This window comes from Solanum pennellii, chromosome 4, assembly GCF_001406875.1.
Source record: "Solanum pennellii chromosome 4, SPENNV200".
Classification (NCBI taxonomy): Eukaryota; Viridiplantae; Streptophyta; class Magnoliopsida; order Solanales; family Solanaceae; genus Solanum; species Solanum pennellii.
This window is the reverse complement of record NC_028640.1, coordinates 3,724,957-3,752,098: the sequence shown is the minus strand read 5'-3', so window position 1 is coordinate 3,752,098 and position 27,142 is coordinate 3,724,957. Positions and strand designations below refer to the sequence as shown.

General features: G+C 33.4%; 4 protein-coding genes across 5 annotated transcripts; 1 reads left to right on the top strand and 3 right to left on the bottom strand.

Moving 5' to 3' along the window:
- Positions 1–4,680: 4,680 nt before the first annotated feature.
- On the top strand, positions 4,681–5,487 carry LOC107015756. Its single transcript, XM_015216156.2, has one exon. It carries the CDS (start codon positions 4,746–4,748, stop codon positions 5,319–5,321), a length of 576 nt encoding a protein of 191 aa, XP_015071642.1. The 5' UTR covers positions 4,681–4,745; the 3' UTR covers positions 5,322–5,487.
- Positions 5,488–6,818: 1,331 nt separating this feature from the next.
- LOC107017717 lies at positions 6,819–13,263 on the bottom strand. Of its 2 annotated transcripts, none has more exons than XM_015217958.2 (4): positions 12,991–13,263; positions 12,002–12,121; positions 9,405–11,908; positions 6,819–9,314 (listed from the first exon to the last, which is right to left on the bottom strand). In XM_015217958.2, the coding sequence occupies exons 2-4, from the start codon at positions 12,023–12,025 to the stop codon at positions 8,252–8,254; spliced, it is 3,591 nt and encodes a 1,196-aa protein (XP_015073444.1). In that variant the 5' UTR covers positions 12,026–12,121; positions 12,991–13,263; the 3' UTR covers positions 6,819–8,251. The 2 variants fall into 2 exon arrangements, with proteins under 2 accessions (XP_015073444.1, XP_015073443.1); XM_015217957.2 differs by having other exon boundaries at positions 13,080–13,263.
- A 7,866-nt stretch (positions 13,264–21,129) lies between these two features.
- Positions 21,130–23,009, bottom strand: LOC114076816. The gene is made up of 3 exons (XM_027916362.1): positions 22,947–23,009; positions 21,979–22,865; positions 21,130–21,886 (listed from the first exon to the last, which is right to left on the bottom strand). The coding sequence occupies exons 1-3, from the start codon at positions 23,007–23,009 to the stop codon at positions 21,130–21,132; spliced, it is 1,707 nt and encodes a 568-aa protein (XP_027772163.1).
- Positions 23,010–25,830: 2,821 nt separating this feature from the next.
- LOC107016424 lies at positions 25,831–26,844 on the bottom strand. The gene is made up of 3 exons (XM_015216897.1): positions 26,536–26,844; positions 26,058–26,134; positions 25,831–25,990 (listed from the first exon to the last, which is right to left on the bottom strand). Exons 1-3 carry the CDS (start codon positions 26,842–26,844, stop codon positions 25,831–25,833), a joined length of 546 nt encoding a protein of 181 aa, XP_015072383.1.
- Between the last annotated feature and the right edge of the window lie 298 nt (positions 26,845–27,142).

Genomic DNA, 27,142 nt, shown 5'->3' with positions numbered 1-27,142 from the left:
ATATGTCAAGTCAATAAAAATAAAAATTATTGTTAAATCGAAAAAGTATGATCAAACATGTAGTGAAATAATTAAATAAAATTATCCACATGCTTCAATTAAAGATCTCAAATTCGAATTCTAAAATTGAAAAAAATCTTATCAAACGCGCTTTCTTGGATGAACTTGTATATGTTGCCTGTTGGTCCCTTTAGGACCAATTAATTAAAAATTAAATAACCAATGTTTGAAAAAGTAATCACTTTTGATGTGAAAAAATTGTAATAATGTGATGGATTTTGAACCTATATAATTTTCAAGTAAAAAAATTAATATTGTGTGATAGGATGATTGTAATTTTTTCATTTTAATTAGAAGTTTTAAATTTGAATTCCTGAAAGGAAAAAAAAAATTGACCAGAAAATTTAATCAGAATAGCATTTTACCTATATTATTTTGCGAAATATTTTTACCTTTTTATCTTTAATACATATTAACTAAAAAATGAAAGAAAAATCAGTTTATTTTAAACTAAAAAAGCTATTGTAATTTTTTTTAAATTTCTGGCCAAATTCTGACAAAAAATAAATTAGATATTGCCATCGTATGATGTATCTTCACCATATTGATATAAATCATTGCAATTTATAGCACTTTTCGTATAATTTTTGAATATTTTTTTTATTTAAAATATTAAATTACTGTAATCTAATTTAACTTTTAAAATCAATCAAATTAAATTTTAAAAAGCGTAACATAATAATTAAAAGTGGACGGAAACAGTAAGTATGAAGTCTTGGGAATTAGTTTGGTCAATATTTAAGAAGCTATTGGTAGTTGTATCTTTCCCAAACCAAACTGCTAGCTCCCCTAATCTACCAATTCCATGTTTAAAAAAAATATTAATGTGCTAATAAACATGTAACCATTGACATTTGTACAAAATTAGGCAAAAAGAAAAAGGATATAATTAGATGGTTTACTAATGTTGAAAAGGTTGATCACTTTTTAAACAAAAAAAAAAGGAATTAATTCAAATATATTCCTTGTAATATTTATTTTATGCAGTAACTTGTAAATTATATAAAAAGTTACATCTTCATTAAAATTATCTCATCTTCATTTCCGCCCTCGTATATCTTCATTTAATATTTGACTATATTATATAGAGATATCTTTTGTATTCAATTCTAAACATCACAAAAAAATAATAACGGAATGGTTAGGATCTCTCAATTTTTAATCAGAAGTTTGAGTTTGAACTTAACGTATAAAAAAGAATCATTCCTGATATGATTTTTTTTTCTTAAAAGGACTTTACACAATGCAGGTCTGAATTAATCAATATTCCAATATTGATATCGAGCACTGAATAATAAAAAATCATCACTTTTAAGTTGCCTTCTTTAAAACTCGTGACCACCCCGCCTACCTCACCCACCCCACCCCTACAACACACACAACATTTATTTTTATTTTCAAGAATAGATAAGGCAAACTTTTATTTATATTGGGTGTTTACACCAAGTATGAGGTTCTTTCCGATATAAAACTTTACCTCAACGAGAAAGGAATTCTGTCTACGTAAAAACATGAGCTCGTGATATAGCTATACCTAATCCGATACCGATTAATACAAAATCCCCTATGAAATTAAAAAGATCATTCATAAATAGCATAGTCCAAGCGAATCCACATTCTACATACATTCTATCCTTCATAAACTCTATATGTAATATGTTAGATTACATCAATTAATATATTATTATTAGATATTTATATCAAGTGAATAATAAATATAAGATATTTGAGCTTGTATATGCACTGTCTAACTCTTAGTTAGTCATGGTCAAATAATACTATAAATATTTATTTTAATTAGTTAACATTTATGAAAATATAACACCCAATACAACTAAATATTTACTTTCCCTAGATGGGAATTAATATCCAGAGTAGTGTAAGTAAATAAAAATTTAGATCATAAAGCATTTTGGTTGAAATAAAAACTCAAAAGATATATCCAGAAAATATTATATAGTACTCCCCCATCCTACCTTAATCGTTGTTTTTGAATCTGACTAATTTGAGTTTGCACCTTGTTCAGTGTGATTTTTTTTATTTATACAGAATTTAAACTCGAGACTTCTGATTCATAATGAATTAATCTCAATCATTTCATCACAATCTATATTGATATAAATGTTTATATTTTCGATAATTAATAATTATTGTCTCTTAGTATGAATCCTCTCTCAATTATACCAAACACATACACATATTATTATCATAAATAGTATGTGAACCTAATGATGTTCTACATTTTCTTTTAACTTATATTCTGAATTCATCTCTTTGCTAACGATTGTCGAGTCTAGTTAGGTAATGGTTACTTCATATTAGAGTTTGGTTTGGTTCATTAATTATAAAAAGATGATTGTCTAAACTAATTTGGTCATGATGAAGCTGGTCTTGTGGATTAATCAGGTATAAGATCTATCTATTATCCAAAATTACTTTAAATAAGCATACAACAAGCTTAGGTCACATATATATAATGAAACATTATAGGATAGTGAAAGTTGTCCATGATAAATTCAACTTTATTTGTATACCTCAATGTCAAATATAGATATTAAAAGTGTTAGGGTTTTAAAAGGCGTGAAATGAAAAATCAAGAGTTGCGATTTTAAAAGTTAAAACTTGTATGAAGAGTTGTAATTTTTATAAAATGTTGTGATTTCAATGAAGAAGTTTTTGACCTTTTCGAAAGTTGTAACTTTTCATAGGACTGTGACCTTTTTTATCTGATAAGACACAATAAACATTTGTTCACACTGTCCTTTGTTGTCTAGAAATAGAGGTATTTCCACTCATTTTATGATAATCAATTTTATGGACTTCTTCTTCTTCTACTAGTAAATTCAGTATTTTAAGTGTACTTTATTATGGTTGAGTGGTTCGGTGACATCGTGGGTATAAGTATTGATGCATCGGTGAGTTAGATTGTTCTATCTTGAGAAAATATATTCCATTAACGTAGGGTACTTGAGGGAAAAAATTTTCTCAAGGACACACTGTTGATTGAATGGACTCAATTTTTTTCTTTGAGAAAAATATTTTGTATATTATTTTTCTGATTATATTTTCTCTACTAATTTTGATTTTTTAGTTTGAAAAATACTCTTTAAAATTTATTATTTCTTATCAAATTCTTTAAATATTTTATTTTAAGTATCTTAAGAATATACGACGAACAATAAAAAGTCCTCCAAATTTTTCAGACGATCACAATCTTCTAAAAGATAAATAATAGGTTCCAAGCCAATAAAACAAATTTTCAATTAATAATATCGATAATATGATTATTTTTTTTCCCATTTATTGTGTATTATCTTTAATTATGTCTATATTAACTTTTTTTAAAAAAAAGAAAATCTTTTGAAAATACAATTTTATATCTACCTCATTTTCTTTTAATACCTTCAATAGTTATTCAACAATGCTATGATAAAACTTGCTTATCTGATTCATATTAGCTCCTAACAAGTCAATAAACTTGCACATACTGATTTAACAATAATTCAATAATAATATATTTAATATAATTTTAAAATTAATTTAATTTTTTAAATATTACTTTTTTAACATTACCTTTTAAATTATTATTATTATTTAAAAAGCTCATAACTAATTAATACTAAAAACTAGCGCAACGTGAAAAGGACTATTCAAATGTTTGTACTATTGAAGCAATGGATCACACTCAAAGATCTTATAAATGAAATTTCATTAAAAAAAATAGATTTAATTTACTTATGAGCAAATCTTCAAGGTTAAAATAATAATTCGTTAAATTTAAATTTCAATCTATAAAATAAATGAAGTTAAATGGAAGAAAATTTTTTGACGAAGAGTGAAAATGTTACTTTACTTTTTTGAAGAAGTAAACGACGACAGAAAGAAACTTTCAAAGTGTTTAAATAAAAGCACATCTTCATATTTGTTGAAGGCCTGAGAAGAAGACAAGTCTAGTGTTGTCATTGCTCGCTCGACTTCAAATTTCAAAAATAAATAAGAGATTTTATTTTTATTTTCTTAGATAAAATTGCTACTCATGTGTAGTATAATTTTTATGAAGCAGTTCTTGTTGGCTACGTATATCTAATTCTTCCCTTAATATTGAGTGTAACTTTTTTTCTCTTAAAAAAATACCAGCGTAATTTATATAATATGTTGACTGAATACGAAATTCTGCGAATATGAGATATTACTATTTATCTAAAGTAAATTATTGAAAGAATATATTTCAGCAACTCGAATGCGTAAGAACACATTATAAATTCAATCGATTTGATTTTCTTTCTAATCTCATTTCTATTATTAGTATTTATTACTCATTTTTATTGAATACAAATTTATCACATATAAAACCATAGAATTAAGAAAATAAAAATGAAGTATCATTGATCTATAGAGTAGGATTTTTGTGGTTGATGATGAGAAAAATTACCCCCCTCCCCCCCCCCCCCCCTCCTTTGCTTTTTTTTTTTAAAAAAAAAATCCTTCTCATCTCATTTACATAATTTCTTAAAATTAATTCTAGCCAAAAAAAAAATAAAATACCAACCACAAATTTCACAAAAAATAAATATTCTAATATTTTTTCATCTTTTCTTTTAAATAAAAAAATTAAAAAAAAAAAAGCTTCTTATCTAACTAAGCAATAACCAGAGGCACTGAAAGCTTCATAAAAAAAATAAAAAATGGCGACCTTAACTTCTTCTACTCTGCAACTCACAAAATCAAACCCTTTCTTCTCAAAATCTCCTCTCAAATTCCACGCGCCGTCGTACTCCTCCTTCACTATACGCGCCACCACTGAAGAATCTTCACCTTCCGAAACCGACGAACAAACCACCGTCGATTCATCCTCCGATCCCGACAGTTTCGAGAATCGTCTCTCCCAAGTCCGTCTCCGGTACCGTAGCGGAACAGGGAAGAAAGCGGAGGTACGAAAAACTCGAAAGGGCAAAAAAGGTTCATCTGGATCCGGATCCGGATCCGGGTCGAGCGTGTTTCTCCCACCAATTCCTCTAAAGGAACCTGTTTCCGAAGGCTTACCCGTTGAATTCGGGTTTAGCCCGTTTTCGGAACGGGTCAATGGACGGATCGCCATGCTTGGATTATCCGCATTGCTGCTGGTGGAGCTTGCAACAGGTAAGAGTGTAATTAATTATCATACGCCGGCGATTGTGTTCATTCAGGTTTATTTTGTCGCCGCCGTAGCGGCGGTGTATTTGAAGAATGAGAAAGAGAAAGTTAGCGTTTGGCCTAAATAGTTGAGCTGCCGTTGTTGAGTTCTCTGAGATTTTTTTTGAATTGGATGTCTGTATGATAAACTTCTCACAGTTTGTTTTGTTTTAGTATATATCTAATTGATTGTATCGAAGCAACGGTAAAATTGATTCCTTTATTATTTACAGATTACGAGTTTGAGTTGTGAAATTTAATACTTCATGCCCTACATGCAAGGGCGGAGCTTAGTAGCTTTAGCGCAAATACTATGTTTGACATATAATTGAAAATCGATAAAATAGAAATCTTGGTTCCACCTCTACGTACGGGATACAACCCTTCCTTGGATTTTGTGTATGATTCTTACATCGAGTTATCCTGTAAATTCATTTATTAATATATTACCAGAGTCATCTTGTGTCTAGATTATTTTATCGAATTTTTATCACCTTTTATCGGTAAAAGTATTAGGTGACTTTCATTTAAAGTTAAGGTAAATAAGAAAAAAATTACCTCATATTTTTGTTTCGATTAAAATTTGAACCTTGATCTTCATGAAAGCATTGACGTACATTTTTCAGTTTTTATCATATTTAAAAAGTACTAAAACATCCATCATATACATATATGCTTTTTTTCATTTATATAACCATTATATATATAGTTCAACGATTTGTTATGTGTTCAAATTCTGAGTATGGAGTAATGTCTTTAGTAGGAAGTATTTAACTCTTCAAGGTGTGATTTTCTCGATTCATATCTGATTAATCAAATTCCAAAACAGATATATATCAGATACCAAGTTGAGCTCTTTGAGATTTTCTCATATTTGCTCAACATATTATTTTACCCTTCATTTTTTGTGCATTTGTATTGTAACTTATTTCAATCGTTGTATTGTTGCTGAATTTAATAAGACGTTTTTTTTACCTCAATCGATTTAAATTAGGTAAATGACTTCTATAATTGAAATAGTGGAAAATAAGTTTCATAACATTTTATATCTGACAGAATAAGTATAGCAAGTTTTAGTAGCATAAAAAAATGAATAATTTTTAATTACACCTAAGAGTACTATTCTCATCTTACACTAATCATATAGATTACAAATAGATTATATAATTAGATTCTTAAATGTTTTCGAAATAAAGCAAAGAGATTGCTTCTATTATTTATAGATTGTGACTTTCCGCAAACTTAATAATAGTTTGTTCAAAATCAAATTTAGCTATTTGTTTACAAAGTTCTCATTAGTAATTTCAAACTGGATCGACCAATTAATAAAGAAACGTCAAATAATTGAGACCATCGATGGTGGATTAATAGAGAGCTCTCGAATTCAAATCCTAAAAATGTAAAACTTTTGATCATTTAACCCTTCCAATAATGGTGGTCAGGGATTCGAACCCTAAGAATGGACAACTTTATGATGGATATCTCCCCTTCGGATAAATCGTACAAGTCGAGAATTCAAACCCTAAGAATGGACAACTTTTAAATGCATAGCACCCCTTCAATGAGAAAGGGTAAATAATATTAAGTCGAGAATTCAAACCCATAGATTGAACTTCGAACCTTGAGAATGGACAAGTGTTTTTGTGCATCAACACCTTTCAATGAGAAAGGGTAAATAATAGGAAGTCGAGAACTCAAACTTCGAGCCTTGAGAATGGATAACTTTTTTACGCATAGCACCCCCATCAACGAGAATACAAAATCATACAAGTCAAGAATTCAAATCCTGAGATTAAAACTTCGAACTCTGAGAATGGGTACCTTTTTAATGCATAACACCCCTTAGATGAGAAAAGGTGAATAATATGAAGTCGAAAATTCAGACCCAGAGACTGAAGTTCGAGTCTTGAGAATGGACAACTTTTTATGCATCGGACCTTACCCCTTCAGTGAGAACAAATAAATAATAGAGGTCCGAAATTCGATCCTGAGAATGGAAAAAACCTTTTTAATGCACAACACTTGATACCATTAGTGAGAATTGACAATCTTTTAGGTGCAAAGCCCTTGCTCCTTTAGCAAGAGCCTAAGCAAACCCGGATTAGTTCAACTGGCTTCAAATACCGAATAGTTAAAACCAGAAAAACATTAAGAAGGACAGGGCAGGTCTCAGGAGATGCAAGTGAGCTAGTATGTACAACCATCTCAATCAGGATAACTTTTTGGTGCAGCGCGATTTACCCCTTTCGTGAGCCTACTCAGAGCAAACCTGGTTTAGTTAAACCAGTGGCTTCAAATTCCGAACAGTTAAACCAAAAAAGAACTTAAGAGAACGGGAACAACGTCTCAAGAGATGCAAATGAGGTAGTATGTACATCCATCTCAATGATGAAGGTGTCACAGATGGTGTTATTGTTAAATATCATACTTAACCTGCATAATTTAACCTTGGATAAGTTCCCATCACTGGCCTGTTTCTCTAACTGGCCAACACAAGCTGGTTAGAACCACTGAACCCAGGCACTTAACCAGAAGCTTTACACAAAGCCAGCATGCATATTAGCAACTTAAAACTAGTAAAAATAGCATTCAAGCCAGCATAGTAGAGCATATTAAACTAGTAGTTTTCTCCTCCAAAAGAAAGCAATGGTAAAAGCACGTTCCTTGGACGGCCTACTAGCAACAAGCCTTCTTTTTTTTACTGAAATAAAGACATGCATCAGTGCATTCTCCCCAAAGATTCGAGGTTCAATGGAGATATCAAGTCAAGAACTGCTTCTTTTTGATAGAGGAGACATCAACCCTCTTCAGGCAAGAACCCTATTTTGACCGTCGCCTTCTTTCTCTTCAACATTTAACATTTGTCTAGATGCATTCAAAACTCTGTCTCTGTTCCTCAGTTACACGCAGCATATCACCTGTACACGTCAGCAAGGAACAACAATTCACTTTCGGGAACAAAGAGATGCTGAAACAGTGTTTCCCATGGTGCAGCTGTTGATATTTCAGGTTTATCAAGTCAAAATCTTCTTCTCTTCAATCTGGAGACATCAAATTCCTCGTCGTGCCAAAGCTGCCCACTCTGTCTAAAATTACCACCTTCTTGCTCTTCGACATTTCTCATTCGTCTAGGTAAAGGTCGATCCTTGATAGTATCATCAAATTCTCTGTCTCTAGTATTACTTCTTTCAACAAATTCTGCGTCAGCTTCTTGATAGAACCTAAAAGGCCTAGGACCACCACTAGGGTGGAAACGGAAATTGTCATTTTCACTGTTATAAGGAGGACGAAAAGAACGAATGGGTCCTCCACGCCTCTCACCATACTTCCTTCTCTCGTCGGTACTTCCACCACCACGAAGATCATGAAATCTAGCAGTGTGTATCGGCCCATCAAAGTAATCATCCCCATCAGCCCTCTCCCGACGATCTAAAACCTCAAGTCTCCTATTGCTTCTAGTAAATACCCGATCAGGTGGACTTCTTCTGCTAGAAAGAGACCTCGGATGACTGTGCTCCTGTACAGCATCCACGTCCCGCAAATCATTCAGACGCCGAGTAGTATATGAGGGGGAATCACGTCTTCGGGGAACTATCTCTTCAGTGAAAGAAGTCCGTGGAGAAGACCTCATCCTGTCTTCCCTGTACATAGCTGGTGACCTGTGATGAGATGAATCTGGGGGACCATTATTATATCCTTCATTCAATCTCCTCCGAGGAGATGACCAAGGGCCAGGGGACCGTGTACGAGATCTAACAGGAGATTTAGACCGTATTCGAGGGAAACCTCTTCTCTGCATTGTGGTAAACTTTGTATTGCCCCGAACAAAATGACCATCCGGTCCATCGTTACATTCAATTTCAGATTCCCCGACAGTAGGTCTACGTTTAGGTCTAAAGCGATAATCAGCTACACCTCCATAGCTATCAAAATCACGCCCAGAATCCCATTCTCTACGTAAACTGTCAAATCGGGCTGAGCCCCTCCCTCTTCCCCGCATGAAGTTCCCCCTTGAGCTGCCAAATGACCGGTCCTGAATCCTATCTCGCACAAATTTAGGACCATCAGCACAAGTTTCATCCCTGAAAAAAACACAGAAAGAAAAGTCATAGTTGAGCAGCATTCAAATATAAAAAAATTACGAATCAAACAGCAATAAAAAGAAAAATCACCTATTCCTTCGTAGATGAAATTTCTCCTCCTCCATATTTGAATACCTTTCTCTTCCACTTCTTGAAGGTAGTGATCTACCTGTAACAGGTCTGAAATTACTAGGTGGTGTCACATTGGATGCACGAGGTAAGCTGATTATACGGCTCTTGCTTCCAAAATTTGTCAAATCTTTACTAGAGGCAACATTAACAGGTGTTTCGGCATTTTGCAAAGATGACACAGCTGTCGATGACATATCAGATCTTCCAATATACTCGTTATTAGCCTCACCAGCATTTCTTCCAGCCCCACTGCTTCCAACAGGTGTTACGTCACAAAAGACGTCCTTTTCACATCTCTCCTGCACATCTGCTATTCCTGATTGATCAACTGATCCTTGGTGAACAGCGCCAATTGGCCTCTCCTCATCATCTCCGGTTGTTTCCTCCTTACCTAATAATGGACTCTGCAGCTGACCATCTTTATGATCAATTTGGACAGTTTTCTCAACACAGCCTTTCACAAGGTCATCATTAGACTCAGTATGAACAGGTATACTGTAACCTTTGTCATCATTATTGAAGCAATGAGATTCCCCAACGCCAGAAGAATGAGCATTTTTGCTGGAAGATACATTATTTTTCTCTGATTCCATCCCCTCAGCAATTGGGTCTTCTTCAATCGACGGCATCATTGGTTCTCGGACCTCACCGTCTTCATATTCCTCATCCTCTCTGCCACACCCCACATTCTCAGAGTCAACATGTCCCGCAAAAGCATGATGACCATCAGATTCATAATCAGAACCATAACATTCTTCTTCTGTACCAGCTGATATACTTATCTTTTCCTCATCATTTGCCGATCCTTCAACACTTGCAAACACATTATGTGGGTCTTGTGTCTTTTTGCGCACCATGTGATCTTCAATATTCATGCCCGCTGAAACAGATGCCTCTACTTTATCACTGGATACATTTGATTCTTTGAGTTCAAAGTTTGCATTTAGAGCAGCCATGTCAGCATTTGCCTGATCTAGAGCATTTTTACTCCTATTAGCTTCATTAGTATGAGCAGAGTACTCAGACGGAGTAGACAAGTCTCCACCACTCACAGACAAATCTGAACAGGTAGACAATCTAGAAGGGCATCCCAGTGGAGGGGTCAAAGGCACTGGCAATGTCGAAGAAGAAGAGGAACAAGAGGAACTCTCCTGAAGCTGCAAAACCCTTGCAACTGATTGGTGAGCAATCACATTTGCTGTCATGGATATTTCCTGGCTAACTTCATGAAGTGGTTCACATTTCATTGGTTTTTCCTGAAGTAATTCCTGAGGACCTTTAGTTGACAACTCAATAGACTGCATTCCTACCTTCGCCTCCAATGTTCTAGCATTAGCTTGTACCAAGGCTTCTTCTACAGGTTCTGACTTAACAGTTTTACAAGTAGTGGAATTCATATTTCTACTCAACGCCAGATTTTTCAGTAAACTAGAGTGTGGACTAACCCTGCTGGAGTCTACTTTAGCTAATGACTGAAGTACAGAGGAGTCAAACCCTCGCAGTAAAGTACTACCAAGACTAAGATGAAGCCCATCCACAGGCTTGTATGGTAGGCTAGGATGTATTGAGAAGGGAATATTAAATTCCTGCTCACTAGATCCAACAACTTGCTTCCCTTTATCACCATTAGAACCCGTAACAGAAGCAGAACTAATAGGCAGCTTTATGTCTGGTAAACTAGATGTCTTATGTAACAGATCAACTTGACTTGCATCTTGAACAGGAAAATCTTCACCAGAATCCCATGAATCCATGGGAGTATTCAGATCCCAGTTAGATCTATTTGTGCGTGCGGTATCATCAGCATCATTGTTATTCAATTCATTGTTGCAACTTCCGTCCTGGGAAATGTCATTCCCTTTGTTCAAAGACAGAGAAAGCAACGAAGGATGTACAGTTCTACGCATCAGGCAACTCCCTGCTGAATTCGGATCAACCAAAGAAGAAACATGAGGTTTCTTTGGGCCTAATGACAGTTCAACATGTCCTGAACCGGCAGGAAGTTCAAGTTCACTGTGGTTTTCCCCTTGTTTGGCAATAACTTCCTTCTTGACAGCAGTAACTACTGTCATACCTATAGCTTCCTGGCTAGCTAGCTTTTGGGTCAATGCTGGTTTCACAATATTGTCAACATTTCTTGAAGTTCCAGAGGTAGCATTAAGATTTGTTTCCGAAGATATGGATAAAAATGGTAGCATAGTAGGCTTAGAGCCAACTTTCACACCAGAAGGTGTTTCTTCTTTTACCTCTAGAAGAGAGTTCTTGGAAGTGTCAGTTTTACCTGTACTAGACGAATTCAAGATCGATTTCTGGCTCAACCCAGAACATTTGGTCTTGGATTCATTTTCATTAGATAAAGGCTCAGCACAGATAGGTGAAGGAGGTTGGAACATAGAGTTCCACCTCTTCTTAATAGGGATACCTGACGAAGAGCTACTAGACTGCCGAGCAAGAACACCAGGCTGCAAATACATGATGAAATAGAGTGACATTAAAACAAAGCAAGTATAACAGATTAGACCAATTCAGCGGCAAATCAGAGATCAGATTGAGACCTCTTCGTTCCCGGAAACCGGCATGGTTCTAAAGCTTTTTATCTCCAGAAAATATCACTCTAGTACAGCGAAGAAGTTTAACACATCTGAAAAACTAGATCACAGTCCTCTAATATCACCCTGCAATCAGATATGCCAAAACATTACAACACAAAAGAAGAGAAAGAAACATTCATGATGACAAAAAGAAGAAAAAACCACCCCACCTCACTACCACACAAATACACACATAAAACAAAAAAAGACAGCTATTTTTGGAGATATCAAGAGCAGATCCAGATAATGAGTCAAAATCTAAGCATCTAAACCTCATAAACAATAAAGAAGTCAAATCATAAATGACCAGAGAATAAAATAATCTAACAATCTAATTTCCTACTAACAACTAGCAAATCACCAGATTACTGCAAAAATCACAAAAACTCCAACCATTGCCTGTAAATGCGAAACTACAACAGTCAAAAATCATGAATCTTCTAAACCCGAACTAGTTTCGGATCGAGTCACAGTTGATTGATTGCAGATATACGAAGCAGTTAAGACGATCCACCGGACTTATACTTGGTCAACGTCCTCCACAACACCCCCACCAAACACAAAAGGGGGAAAAACCCAGAAACACCTCCACCCACCCACCGTCTCTATAAAATTTAAGCGATTGTCGAGTTCTATCAAAATTAAGCAGACCATAAAGGAAACAATCGATCAACAAACACAATACCCACCACCAATCACAATTCACAACAGTCAAATAGTCCAAATCTATTCGATTTCCATGAAACCCCATCTTGAAAAACCTCCATGGGTAAAAAAAAAAAAGCAAAATCATCACTCATCAGATCATATTTCAGGTAAACCCCAGATAATCAAGAATCAAAAAACATAACTTTACCTGACAAAAAATCAATACATACAAATTAGTCACTCATCAGATCCCTATTTCAGGTAAACCCCAAACATTCAAAAATAAAAAAAACACAAAACTTTACCTGACAAAAAACCACATACCCAATACAAAGCAACAATTAAACATGTAGAAAATACACAAATCTAGCATTACAAGAAGAAAAGTGAGAACCTTTCTTTGTTCTTAGACAGCAAAGAGTATTGAATGAGGCAAAAAAAAAGAGTGATAAACAGAGAAGAAGAAGAAGAAAAGGGCAGAAAGACTTTGGTTATGAATTTTCTTGGTGGTTTCCTTTTGGTATATGTGATGGAAATTGGTGTTTTGGTTAGGGTTTGTGGACTTTTCAATAATTGCATACTTTCCTTTATTCAAGGCCCTTTATTGCCTATCTACCCACCATACCAATTTTTTATTTTTTTTGTTGTTCCATTTTGGTCTCCGTATCGTAATTCGATTAATTTAGATTCACACTTAAGGAGTAATGTTTCGTAATTCGATTAATTTAGATTCACACTTAATGAGTAATGTTTCTTATGAAAGATCTTTTATAATCCATGTTCAAGTTCGGAAATCTCTAATTAAGAAAAGAGCCAATTTTAATTTCTTATTTTTCTTATTAAGAAAAGAATCTGAAAAATAATTTAATTTTGATTGAAATTACTGTTATGATGCTAAATTTTATGAAGGACATTTTATCATGCACTATTTTACACTATGTTTGAATTATTGTTATCCATTTTATTATATTGTATCGTTACTATACCTACAATATTTGTTTTGATTGTTATTTAAAATGTATTGTATTGTATTGTTAAATTTCGTTCTTATTTAACAATGAAAACCCTTATTTTATGGAACAACCAATTTGGTGTGTTCCCATTGTTACTTAATTTCTTTTTCCAATTAGATATTTACATAATATTTCAAAATAATATTTTACCATTTATCTTAATTATTTAAATATAAGTCAAACCTCTTATCCTAAAATAATTAGGATATTTTAGTAAATTTATAAATTACAATACAGTTTGATACGATCAAACCAAACAATTAAAATGTTATTAAACAACAACAAACAATACAGTCTAGCCAAATATTGTATCTCTCATACAATACAGTACAATAGAGTACAATACAATATAATACATTATGAAACAATGTGTAACAATGATCCAAACAAAGTGTTAATAGTGTATTTTAAAGGTATATATATACTCATGTGGACCTATTACTATTTTATAACGATCAAATATATATGATGTTCACGTGAACACATATATACTTTTAAAATATACTATTAAATAGAATAGTACATGAGTAAAAGATCATTTTCAAAATTTGATATCATAACAACGATTTTGGCCAAAATTAAAATATTTCTCAAATATTTTTCCTCTTTTATTAGTGACACTTTTGACTTGTTCTTGTTTTTTTTTTTTATTCTTATATGTGAAGATAATTGCACAAGTTGTAATTTTGTGTTGGTTAGGTGGCATACCATATGTTCCATAGTCTTATCTTTTACATTGCTTGAAAACAAAACAAGAATCTAGAATAAAGATTGCTTTTAAAATTTATCATCTAGCTTAAATTTTAAGAAAGGCACAAAGGGGACAATTTTTCAAGTGATAAGTTATTTATTAGGGTTAATTTTATATATAAAAATAAATAGAAGATAATGATTGTTTGGTTCATAATTTATCACAATAATCTATATGGAAAGAAGAAAGATAAATTTTCAATCTATCTTGTTTAAAATGTTCTAATCTCACATATCTTTTCATTGAATATTAATGAGGTGATATATACAATTACTTTTTATCATTCTAATCAATAATTTATAAATGATAACAATATATATATGCTGAGTATTAAAAAGAGATTGATCTTAAATTTTAGTTTATGGTATACACCATCAACCTGCATGGAGCCAATAATAGGATGCAATAATAACAAATCATTAAATTATTTTGTTTAAAATGTTATTTTTCGTATTCTTCTCTTTGAATATCAATAAAGTTATGAAGTTAACACTAAAAATAAATTAATTAATGATATATAAATATTTTTTCTGAAAGGCTCAAAATAGTCCCTCATTTTGGGTTAAGGCTCAAAGTAATCCTTGATTTTTCACATAGAGCACTAATAGTCCCTCATGTTTGCAATATTGATGCACTTGTGGTCCTCCCCTAAAATTTTGCCTCCTAGAATTTTATATAAGAAATGTCCGATCGTCTTTTTATATATTTAGTAGAAATAATAACTCTATCTGAGAGAAGGTCATAAGAAAAACACCTTGTTTTGTTCACTAGAAATATTACTGCAGCTAAACTAAGAACATCTTAACATATGACTTTGCAGAAAAAGAAAAAATTATACTATTGCATGTGAAATTATCGTGATGAACCTCTTGACTTTACCTGCAATATGATTTCTACTAAACAAAACAAAGTATTTTTTCTTCTCACATACTTTCATATGGAGTTGTTATTTTACTAAATATATAAAATGACGATTGCACATCTCATATATAGGTTATGGATAAAATCAATGCTAAAAAATAGATAAAATTTTGGATGAGAACCAAAAGTGCACCAATATTGCAAACATAAGGAACTATTACTGCTCTGTGTGAAAATTCAAGGACCATTTTGAGCCTTAACCCAAAGAAGAAGGACTATTTTGATTTTTTCCTCTCAATTTAATAAGAAAGTTATACTATTGACAAATGTATATGTGTATAATTCTGTAAAGAATCTAATAGGAAGGATTAATTCCAAATTTATCATCTAATTATTATTAATAATAATAAAGCCAAAAAAGAGGTCATCTCTAAGATGACCCTAATTGGATTCTTCCCTCTATATATTAATTAATAAGGATAAAGCCAATTTATTATATATGAATTTTAATTGTCCTTTGAATTAAAAATTTATAATGTTAATAAATATGCATATTATTATTAGAAGAAAAAAACTTAGTGGATTCACTATAGTTGTTATTTATTAGTATTCCTATAAGATATTTCTTCGTCCCTATTTTAGTTCTTATATTTTGAGAGTTAAACGATATGAATTTTGATTAACATTTTAAGATATATATTTTTTATTTTATTGAGTTTTCTTTCAAAATAGCATCGATGCGGTCTACTACAAGACTATTCTCCTTATGGAAATACGCCGGGTATGTTATATTTGTTTTAATTTAGACAAATAATTTTATAAAGTCCAGGAAGTAAGAATTTCCTTCAAAGACTTCCAAAATCCCCTGCAAAGAAGTACACGATGGACAGCTAAAAGTACAAGCCCGTCAAGCTACAAATTAGATAGAAGGAAAGAAAAAAGTGAATTAGATGGACCTAATTAGAAAAAAAAGTTGTTATCTTTAATCAAAATGAATGAATGAAATTAGAATTTCCAAGAAATTTCCTACTTACTTATGTTACGATATATAATATTGTCATTTTGACTGATTTTTATCTTCAATGCAATAAAGTCTAGTCTTGATGCTTTGTCAGTCACAAAGAAATTGCTATGATATTACCTTGCAGTTTCAAATAAACAATAAATTTCAGGCAACAATGATAAGAATCGTGTTCCTTGGACAGCCTACTAACAATGTAGCAAAAACATGTATTAGTGCATAGATTCAAGCATCTATGAGTAAATCAAACCAAATTAGGAACATACAAGAACAAAATCCTACAAAAATCAGAAAATTTAATAAACACCACCCCCAAGAACTGAAAACAAATACTCATTAGGAATTAAATCATAAAATTAGGTATATTTAAGATCATCTCATACAGTAAACATAAATCATTGAAGAGGATTAACAGATGCCAAAAAAAGTGTAAAAAAGACTTGCCAATTTCAAACTTGAAAGAGAAAGTTAAGATACATTTGGAGGAAACCATTTTGGTACGTCGAGATAAAATTTTGACTTTCAAAACCATTGTTATATGAGAATCTTTGAATCTCTTTTGTTTTCGCACAAGATTGAGATTAAAGAGCAAGGGATCGTGAAATTACTTCATCTCTTGACTATTTAGTGTTTGTAAATAGTAAGAAGAATGGAGTAAATGTTGCTAGAAGTGATTGAATTGATGAGAATCTCTAAGTAACTTAAATTGAAGTAGGTACTCTATGATTTTGCAGGATATGAAGTTGAGAAGTACTACATATTTTGGTATATGTAACAAGTGAGATTTTGAGGCCAAATGCGTTTGAGTCATAAAAGATTCGCCCATAAGTTATAAAACTATTGAAGAAGTATATTTTTCTCTTATATATCTTTCTTGGCACGATTTGGAGTAGGTAGTTACATCATACATCTTTTGTGTTGAATTTGACCTCATGAAATCAAACTTAAATAAGACAAGTTCGCAAAGACTCTGTCTTTCACGTTCTTATATATGTAGCAGAGAAAGAACATGTATCGTACAAGAGTCATTAAGAGGAATCTATACTTTTCTAGAGAGTAAAGTAGCTTCATCGAAAATCAATGTTGAAATGAGTTCATGGTTGCACTTGACATGCACTTTCTCAAACTTCCTTTGTTTTCTTTTAAGAAAGTTACATTGATAGGAAGTAGTTACTGAAAAATAAATTTAGGGAGCTGAGAAAACTATATAATGCTACTTGATGCTAAGATGCATCTACGAGTAGATTTTTTGGGTCCGTTATGTATATTATGATGATAATATTATCTATCATATCCCGAAGATTCACATAAGATATTATTATTAACAATGAATAGTTCGGACATTCAAATTAATGAAACTCCAAGTTCCTTTGTGATCAACTGTAAAAAGAAAGGGGCAAAAGTTTAAAAATGTATTATGTGTGATATCTTTTTCAACTAATAATTTTCAATTCACTGTCATCTTTCTGTTGTTTGTATCACATTTCAACAAAATACAATAATTAATTTAGAAATTTGAAGAAAAGTGACAAGAAAACATGTTGAAGTTGCAAAATCAGAGTAACAATCAGGCCAAATTAAAATATTGATATTAATAAAGAGTGTTATAGTCTTTACCTGCATTAGCTAAATGCCATTACAACCAGTGTCGCTAAAGGCTTTAGGGACATAAACAAAGAGTATTAATTGTCGCTAAAAATACATATTTAGCGGCAACTAATAATTATTTTTGTCTTAGTGGTTGTTCTTGGATTGGATAGAATTTGTGACTGTAATATCGGAACACAAAACTTAGAGAACACATCATCTCTAAATTAAGTTCTTGCAGTGAATCGGATATTTATCTTAATTGATTATTATTTAGGATTTTTCGTAGGATAGTTGGAATCAATAACTTAACATGTTTATTGTTATCATGCTCCTAATAATGAAAATCATGGAATTGAAGTATAAGATGACTGATATGTGATCTTAGGTTACAAAAAATTATATAATGGATAAAGTAGACTATATGCATACAACTTTGCTCGAGTAAGGCGCAGGGCAAAATGAGTTGTATTATTTTCAGTAAGGTAAGAGATGGACTAGGAGGCAACGTATGCCTTATATTTTTTGAGCAAGTCCCTCTCATCTCATGTAGAAGCATTTACGCGAGTTACTCATATTCTACAAGGATATGGTCTTACTGAAACATGTGTGGTACATTTGTATCGCTACTCAACCAGTTTCATATACTCGGTACGGTTGGTCCTATGAATGAGTGCTTGGTGTAGCTGTTCTTGAAATAGAATATGATGCTCTTCTATTGACTGAATTGTAGCAACATATACAAATTACAGGTATCCCAAGTATCCTTACTATAAGTTGAGAAAGTGAACAAATCTTCAAAGATAAATGCCTTTTGTAGTTCAGTAATTCAACAACTTTTGAGGATGAAATAACTGAAGTCTCTTGCGAACCTGCTAGATTTTAAACACCGAAATATATAATTGCATTATTTGGCAAATCTTGAATTGTAACCTAAAGTAAAAGTTCAAAAACACACAAAGTTGAACACTTGAGACTCAAACACGCGTCAAGTGTTTTACACAAATAATTGTGAATAACTTATGTCTAGAGGTGAACAATTTCTTCAACTAATGAACTAAAGCCTATGAACTAACGCATCCTGTTCAACCTTTTCAATAATATAAAAGCTATCAGCTGCCTCGTAATTCTCATGAAGACTCTTAAGACTCCGACTTTCATAATTAGCAATTCAATCTCTTTATGCATTCTCTGTAATGATCCTCCGCGTGATCATGTTCAACATAAATACATAATTCACATGTTTCAACAAAGATAAATGATTTGAACCACCTCCAATTTATAAGTCATGTTCATGAAGTCCCCATTCCCCTTTATCGTCTTCCTTTGTCTCCTAATTTAAAAATCAAAAGCAAATGGAGGGAGTTACAATGCCACTCTTATACACAGATATAAAGGATATATATTTAATTCATTTTGTAGTTTTTTTTATTTTTTTTATTTATTTATTCCTATTGGATACTTGTTTAATTCATTATTGATAAAAGTTTAATTTACTCTATAAATCACTGTCTAATATTTCATTTGTTACATTTTTTTATTCATGCTTAATTTTCTCTTCTACTTCAACTTAAATATTTGTGTAATACACTTTAAAATACAAGTTTAATTTATTTTGCAATTTATTGATTGATTTGTTATGATTGGTTACTTGTTTAATTCATTATTAATGCAAGTTTTATTTAGTTTATATGCAGATCAAAGAATGTTCTTTTGTTTTCTACATTCTTCATTCATATTTAATTCTCTTCTAATAATTCAACTTTAGTATGTTGTAATACACTTTTTAATTCAAGTTTAATTCATTTTGCAGTTTCGTATGCCTCTTCATTTGTTACGATTATACTGCTTCTCTTCTAATAGTTCAACTTTAATATGTTTGTAATACACTTTTTAATTCAAGTTTAATTCATTTTGCAGTTTCGTATGCCTCTTCATTTGTTACGATTATACTACTTCTCTTCTAATAGTTCAACTTTAATGTGTTTGTAATACATTTTTAATTAAAATTTAATTCATTTTGTAATTTTTATGCCTCTTCATTTGTTACGATTATATTACTTGTCTAACTAACTATTGATACAAGTTTCATACAATTTAGAATATTCTACAAAAAAAGGGGGAAAAGAGCAATAACAAAAAAAGAAAGAAAGAAAGAAAGAAAGGGAGAAAGAAAGAAACAAAGAAAGAAAAAAAGAGGGAGCGAAACATAGAAAAGGAGAAAGAAAGAACGAAAGAACGAGACAGATAAAAGGGAAAAATTAAAGAAGTTGCTATAAATGATAATAATTAAAAAGTACATTTAAAATAAGTAATTATTTTTTCAAAAGGAATCCACTCACGTAATTAATCCAAATTTATTTATAAAATAAGTTCAGGATTATTAGGACCTTAGTATAATATAAGTGTGTCTCTGAGATTTCGGACATAGGTTGGGGGTAATTAATGCATTTTCCCTATAAATTTTGATTATATTTTAAGATATATTTTTTCATTTTATTGAGTTGTTTTGTTATGCTTTTTACCAATCCGGTCTATCAAAAATAACATCAATGCGGTCTACTACACAGTATCCTCCTCATATGGAATTACACTGGATATGTTATAGTTGTTGTAATTTAGACCAATAGTTTTATTAAGTCGTAGAAAACTCAGAGACAAATCCCAGGCTTCCCAAAAACAAAGGTAGCGTAGTTCAAAATTCCCCTGTAAGAAGTACACGATGGACAGCTAAAAGTACAAGCCTGTGAAGCTACAAATTAGATAAAAGGAAAGAAAAAAGTGAATTAGATGGACCTAATTAGAAAAAAAGTTGTTATCTTTAATCAAAATGAATGGATGAAATTAGAATTTCCAAGAAATTTCCTACTTACTTATGTTACGATACATATTATTGCCATTTTGACTGATTATTTATCTTCAATGCAATAAAGTCTAGTCTTTCATGTTTTGTCAGTCACAAAGAAATTGCTACGATATTACCTTACAGTTTCAAATAAACAACAAATTTCAGTCAATAATGATAAAAATCGCGCTCCTTGGACAGCGGACTAACAACAAGATTGTAGCAAAAACATGTATTAGTGCATAGATTCAAGGTTAATAAATTTTTTTCAACAACAAAAAAAGATGTATGAAACAGTGTTTTTCATAAAAACTGCTAAAATTGCAAGCTTAAACTCTTCTTTTCTTCAATCTGGAGATATCAGATTCATCTTCGGCATTTTTCATTTGCGTAGTAGCTTCTCCTCTCCCTTCGCGATACTTCCTTTTTCTTGTCAGTACGTTCACCACTGTGATGCTCGGGAAATCTACCATCAGCCCTCTCCTGATGATCTAAAATCTCAACTCTCGTCCTATAAGGTGGACTTCGTCTGCTAGAAAGAGACCTCGGATGCCTGTGCTCTTGTACAGCATCCACATCTCTCGTATCGTTCAGATGACGAGCAGTATAAGTTGGAGAGCGCTCACGCCTTTGAGGAGCTCTTGCTTCTTCAGTAAAAGAAGTTCGTGGAGAAGACCTCATTCTATCTTCTCTGTACATAACCGGAAACCTGTGCTGAGATGAATCGTGGTGAACATTGAATCGTTCCGTCTGTCTCATCCAAGGAGGGGACCATGTACGGGATCTAATAGGAGGTGCAGGTGGATGTCGAAGTGAATGTAAGGCATTCCTCCTCCTATTACTTGCAAATGCAGCACCGTAGTGTCTACTATCATAGTCGTGTTCATTTGCAGATTCCCGAACAACAGTTGTATGATTACGTCTATAGTGATAATCAGCTACACCCCGATACCTTTCAAAATCACGCCCAGAATACCTATCTCTACGTGATCTGTGAAATTGGCCACGGTCACTGCCCCAGTCCCTGCCCCTCCCTCTTTCAGGCATGAAATTCCCCCTTGAGCTACGATATGAACGGTCCTGAAACCTATCTCTCACATCCTTGATGTTCTCTCTTTCATCTCTGGAAAAACCGCGGTAAGAAAAAGTTAGGAGTTAAGCAACATTATTAAAAAAATTACAAATCAAACAACAATAGAATAAAAAAAATATCACCTATTCCTTCGTAGATGGAATTCCTCTTCCTCCATATACCTATGCCTGAGGTAAGCAGGTGTTTCAGCATTTCGCAAAGATGAAAGGGCTATTGGTGACATATCAGATCTTCCAATATACTCGTTATTAGCCTCGTTAGCATTCCTGACAGCTCCTCTCCTCCCAGCAGATGGTACGACACGTAAGACATCCTTTTCACATCCCTCCTGCACATTTGCTATTCCTGATTGATCAACTGATCCTTGGTAAATAGCGGCAATAGGTATCTGCTCATCAGCAATTAGGTCTTCTGCAATCGACTGCATCATTGGTTCTCGGATCTCACCATCTTCATATACATCGTCCCCACTAACACGTCCCGCAAAAGCATAATGACCATCAAATTCATAATCATAACCATAACATTCTTTAGCAGCAATATCAGCATTTGCCTGATCTTGAGAATTTTTAGCAGCAATATCAGACAGAGTAGATAAGTCCCCACCAGTCACATCGGATGTCACGGATATTTCTTGGATTGGTTCACATTTCATTGGTTTTAGCTCAAGTAATTCCTTAGTTGACAACTCAATAGGCTGCAGATCTACATTAGCCTCCAATATTCCAGCTGGACGAACCACAGTTCCAGCATTAGCTTGTACCAAGGTTTCTACAACAGGTTCCGACTCAACAGTTCTATGAGTAGGGGAAATCATGTTTCTATCCAATGCCCGATTTTTCAACAAACTTGAATTTGGACTAACACTGTTGGAGTCTCGTAAAGTACTACCAAGACTATGACGAAGCACATTTGCAGACTTGTATCGTAGTCTAGGATGTATTGATGAGATGAGACAGTTAAGTTCTTGTTCACTAGCTCCGATAACAGAAGCAGAACTAACAGGAGGCTGCAAATATATGATGAAATAGTGTTATTAAAAAACAAAGCAAGTATTACACAGTTAACAAATAAGAAATCAGATTCAGACCTCTTTGTTCCCGGAAACTGGCCTGATTTTAGAATCAGCTAAAGCTAAAGCTTTTCTTTTCATCTCGAGACGATTTTAGAATCAAGGCGTATAATACAGATGAAACACAAGATCACACTCCACTAGTAGCACCCTGAAACCAGATATGCCAAAATATCAGTACATCATTATTAGAGCATCAGAAGTCAATTAAAAAAAATAGTTAATAATTAAGTCAATGTTAGTGTTTCATAGCTCTTGCTTATTTAGGAATCTGCATTAGCTATATCAGCAGATATTATTTATGTATTTCAGTTAGTTGAGGAGTCGTATTAGTTCTTTGTAACTCTATTTAATACATGGTATCAGGGCTCTTCACGCTCTAACGAGGACGATCCAATTTTTTTTCCTTCCTTCTCCTCACGCAGATCAGAAACATGACCAATCACAATGGCAACAATCCTAGAGTTGTCAATGCTGATAACACGATGGGTACCAACACTATGATTCAATTCAATCCTGCGTCTCAATTACCCCTCAAACTAAGCGGTGGTCACAACTTTGCCACCTGGAAAGCTCAATTCTCCATGCTTATGTATTGCTACAACCTCTTTGGCCATCGATGGTACCACTCCGGCCCCAGTCGCACGATTACCCTAGGCACGAACACATGTCCTAATCCTACCTTCTTAACTTTGTTCCGTCAGGACAAACTCATCCAGAACGCCCTCATGGCTTCTGTCAAACCCACCATTAATCCTAGTGTTGCTGCCGCTGACTCGGCGTGCTTTACATACCACTTATGCGAACAGATCTCAAACTCGGGTATTTAGTTTGCGTGATCAGCTTGCCCGTGTCACTAAAGAATCTCGCACCATTACTGATTATCTTCACACTATTCGGTCTCTTTCGGATGAGTTAGCCACTGCTGGTGCTCCTATGTCCAATCCTGAACGCATTGTCAAAATACTCAGTGATCTAGGTTCTGAGTTTCGTGCTGCCATTCGTGCACGTGATACGACTATCTCCAATGAGGAATTGTTTGAAAAACTACTGGACTATGGACTTTTCCTTCGCCATCATGAGGATGCTAAGACACTGTCTAGTTCTATCACTGCTGCAGTTGCTACTCCCACCAAATCCAACACAATAATTGCAACAGTCGCAGGCAGACCAACAATTCTCAACAATGGCGCCAGAACTGACGTACAAATACTCCACCTCAATGGCAGTCCAACTCACGTCCAAATACTCCACCTCAATGGCAGTCCAACTCACGTCCAAATACTCCACCACAATGACAGTCGAACTCAAATCCAAACGGTGTTACTTGATGCCAACTATGTAATAGGATTGGCCACACCGCCAATGTCTGCCGTTCGAAGTCTCATAATCACTTTGAAGCCAAAGCCAACTATGCAGCTGGGTTTACTACCGCAACCGACCCTTGAATAGTTGATTCAGGAGCCACCCATCACATCACAACAGAGTCACACAATCTACAACGTTACCATGGTAACGAGGATGTTTCCATGGTCATGGTAACAAAATTCCCATCTCTCACACTGGTTCTACTCAATTAAATGCATCAAACAATATTTTCAAGCTAACCCACACTCCGTGTGCCCCTTCCATTAGACGCAAACTTCTCTCTGTTTCTAAATTTGTCATGACAATCTAAAGTCTATTGAATTTTTTCCTTATGACTTTGTTGTGAAGGATTTGAAAATGCGGAAACCGCTGGTGCACGACCAGACCAACAATAGATTGTATGAGTGGCCTGTCTCACATCCTCAAGCTCACATGACTGCACCATCCATTCCTCTCACTACTTGGCATCAACGTCTTGGTCATCCTCACTCTAGAGTTCTTAGGTTTATTTAAATAAATTCTCGCTACTATTTCATGAGCGAGACAAACTCTTCCATTTGAATTCTTGTTTATCTAATAAAGCCCATCGGCATTCTTTTACTCAATAAACATCGTGTAGCTCTAAACTGCTTCAAATTATTTTTAGTTATTTATAGGGGACATTATCTCTTGACAAGAAACTGTATTATTGTAACGTTGTTAACCAATATGCGAAATACACATTTTTTTTCGACAAAAATAATAATGGAATTTTGATGCAGAATTTACAAATACGAATAATTTATTAAAAACCTAGTAATTTTCATAAACTTAAAATTCTGATTCTGCCTTTGCACCATGAAAACATGCATGATCATGACATTGCCGTAAAAATAGGAGTACTTTCACACACTTCTTTTTATTTTTTCGAGTATGCATAATTGGAAGAACACATGATATCGAATTATCGAGTGTAGTACACTAGAGTTCTGACTCAATCGAATTGAGCAAATGGTTGAAATAAATAGTATAGAGTATTTAACATGTTATGAATATAACTAAAGATGGAGGTGTAAAAATTCATGTAGAAATCTCACGTAGAGAAATCAAGGATTGTATTGATATATTAATAGTATTGATGTATTGATAGGTTGATCAATATGGATAAATTGATTATGCGAAAGACACTTGGCTCTACACATTAACAAAAAAAGTGAAGTCAAAGACATCTTTCAAAAATTTCATAAAGAAGAGAAACAAAACATTCAAATAGTGACCCCCTACACCCACACATGACTCCCCCCCCACAATATATAGGAAGACAGTCAAGTGATACAAAATCTAATCATTTTCTATAAAACTCCATGTCAAGAATTCAATATTTATCACTCATCAGACCCTATATCGGGTAACAACAAAACCAATATTTATCAGTTATGAGATCCTATATCAGGTAAAATCAAGAACAAAAAACAAAACTCACCTGAAAAAACATCAAAAAATCCCCACCCCCTAAAAAAAAGGAACAATCAACAAGACTAGTTTATATCAACAACTAACAGGTTTCAATCATCAAACCACTTGACATAACTGGAAAATCATCAGAATTCTGCAAAATAGACAGAAAAATCCTACCGTTACCAGTAAATTCACTCGTTTCGGATTGAGGCACCGTTGATTGATTGAAAATCCTACCAACCATCCAATTCTTCTCTCTGCATAAAGGAAACAGAATTGATCAACACACATGATCTAAAAACAAAACTTGACTTGAAAAAAAACCTCAAGAACACACCAAAATTAGGAACAATTAAATAGCACACAGATATAGATGTAGGAACAAATGAGAACCTTTTTCTCTGTTCTTAGACAGCAAAAAGAGTATTAAATGAGTGAAAAAACTTTACTTGATAATTCTTCTTACATATATATATATATATATAAATCCTAGTTAGGGTTTGTTGTGAATTTAAAAGATATACTTACCAAATTTTTCATTGAGCATTAGTTTTAAGGTTAGCAATGATTGTTTAGTTATGGTAACAATTAAATGAAATAACAACAAATATTGTTTTTATTTTGTCTATGATGCTTCCCTCTAGATATCTAATAAGGTGTAAGAAAGAGTAGAAATCAATACTTTTACCAATTTGCCTCTCGCACCTCCTCACTGGGGCGTCAACTTCCCTCGTCTGCACATGCCCAAACCATCTCAGTCTTGTTTACCTCATTTTGTCCGCCATAGAGAGGTCACTCCCACCTTCTCCTCGATAACCTCATTTCTGATCTTGTCACTCGTAGTATGTCCACACATCCGTATCAACAATATCCTTATATCCGCAAAATGCATCTTCCGAACATGTGAGTTCTTAATTGGTTGGAACTCTACTCCATACAACAAGGACGGTCTAACTATCATTCTGTAGAACTTACCTTTAAGCTTAGGAGGTAGCTTCTTAACGCACAAGACTCCAGAAGCAAGCCTCCATTTCATCAATGTTGTCCCAATGCGACATGTGACATCATCTCCAATGTCAAAATTATCGTATATACCAATATTACTTGTCATTCTAATAAAGAATTTATAATGTTGTAAAAGAATTAGGAAGAAAAGATTGTTTACAAATTCATTATCAAGTTAATTTTAGGGGAAAAGAACAAATATACCTCCGAACTATCGTAAATGGTAAGAAGATACCTTCCGTCATCCTTTTGTGCCATCCAAAAGCTTGAGCATATATAACATTTATACTAATGGACATACACACAGTGGCGGGCACATGATTTTCATTATGGAGTGTCAATGGTTATAAAAAGTATATAAAAATAAGGGGTGTCAATGGTTATAAAATATATATATATATATA

Coding starts and splice junctions, on each gene's coding strand:
- LOC114076816 (XM_027916362.1), bottom strand. CDS start 23,009: ATGAAAAGAAAAGCTTTAGCTTTAGCTGATTCTAAAATCAGGCCAGTT. Junction 22,866..22,946: donor CAGTTTCCGGGAACAAAGAG/GTCTGAATCTGA, acceptor ATATATTTGCAG/CCTCCTGTTAGTTCTGCTTC. Junction 21,887..21,978: donor TTCCATCTACGAAGGAATAG/GTGATATTTTTT, acceptor CGGTTTTTCCAG/AGATGAAAGAGAGAACATCA.
- LOC107016424 (XM_015216897.1), bottom strand. CDS start 26,844: ATGACAAGTAATATTGGTATATACGATAATTTTGACATTGGAGATGAT. Junction 26,135..26,535: donor ATGAGGTTATCGAGGAGAAG/GTGGGAGTGACC, acceptor GTCTAAGAACAG/AGAAAAAGGTTCTCATTTGT. Junction 25,991..26,057: donor AATTTTGGTGTGTTCTTGAG/GTTTTTTTTCAA, acceptor TCCTTTATGCAG/AGAGAAGAATTGGATGGTTG.
- LOC107017717 (XM_015217958.2), bottom strand. CDS start 12,025: ATGCCGGTTTCCGGGAACGAAGAG. Junction 11,909..12,001: donor CGGTTTCCGGGAACGAAGAG/GTCTCAATCTGA, acceptor ATGTATTTGCAG/CCTGGTGTTCTTGCTCGGCA. Junction 9,315..9,404: donor TTTCATCTACGAAGGAATAG/GTGATTTTTCTT, acceptor TGTTTTTTTCAG/GGATGAAACTTGTGCTGATG.
- LOC107015756 (XM_015216156.2), top strand. CDS start 4,746: ATGGCGACCTTAACTTCTTCTACTCTGCAACTCACAAAATCAAACCCT.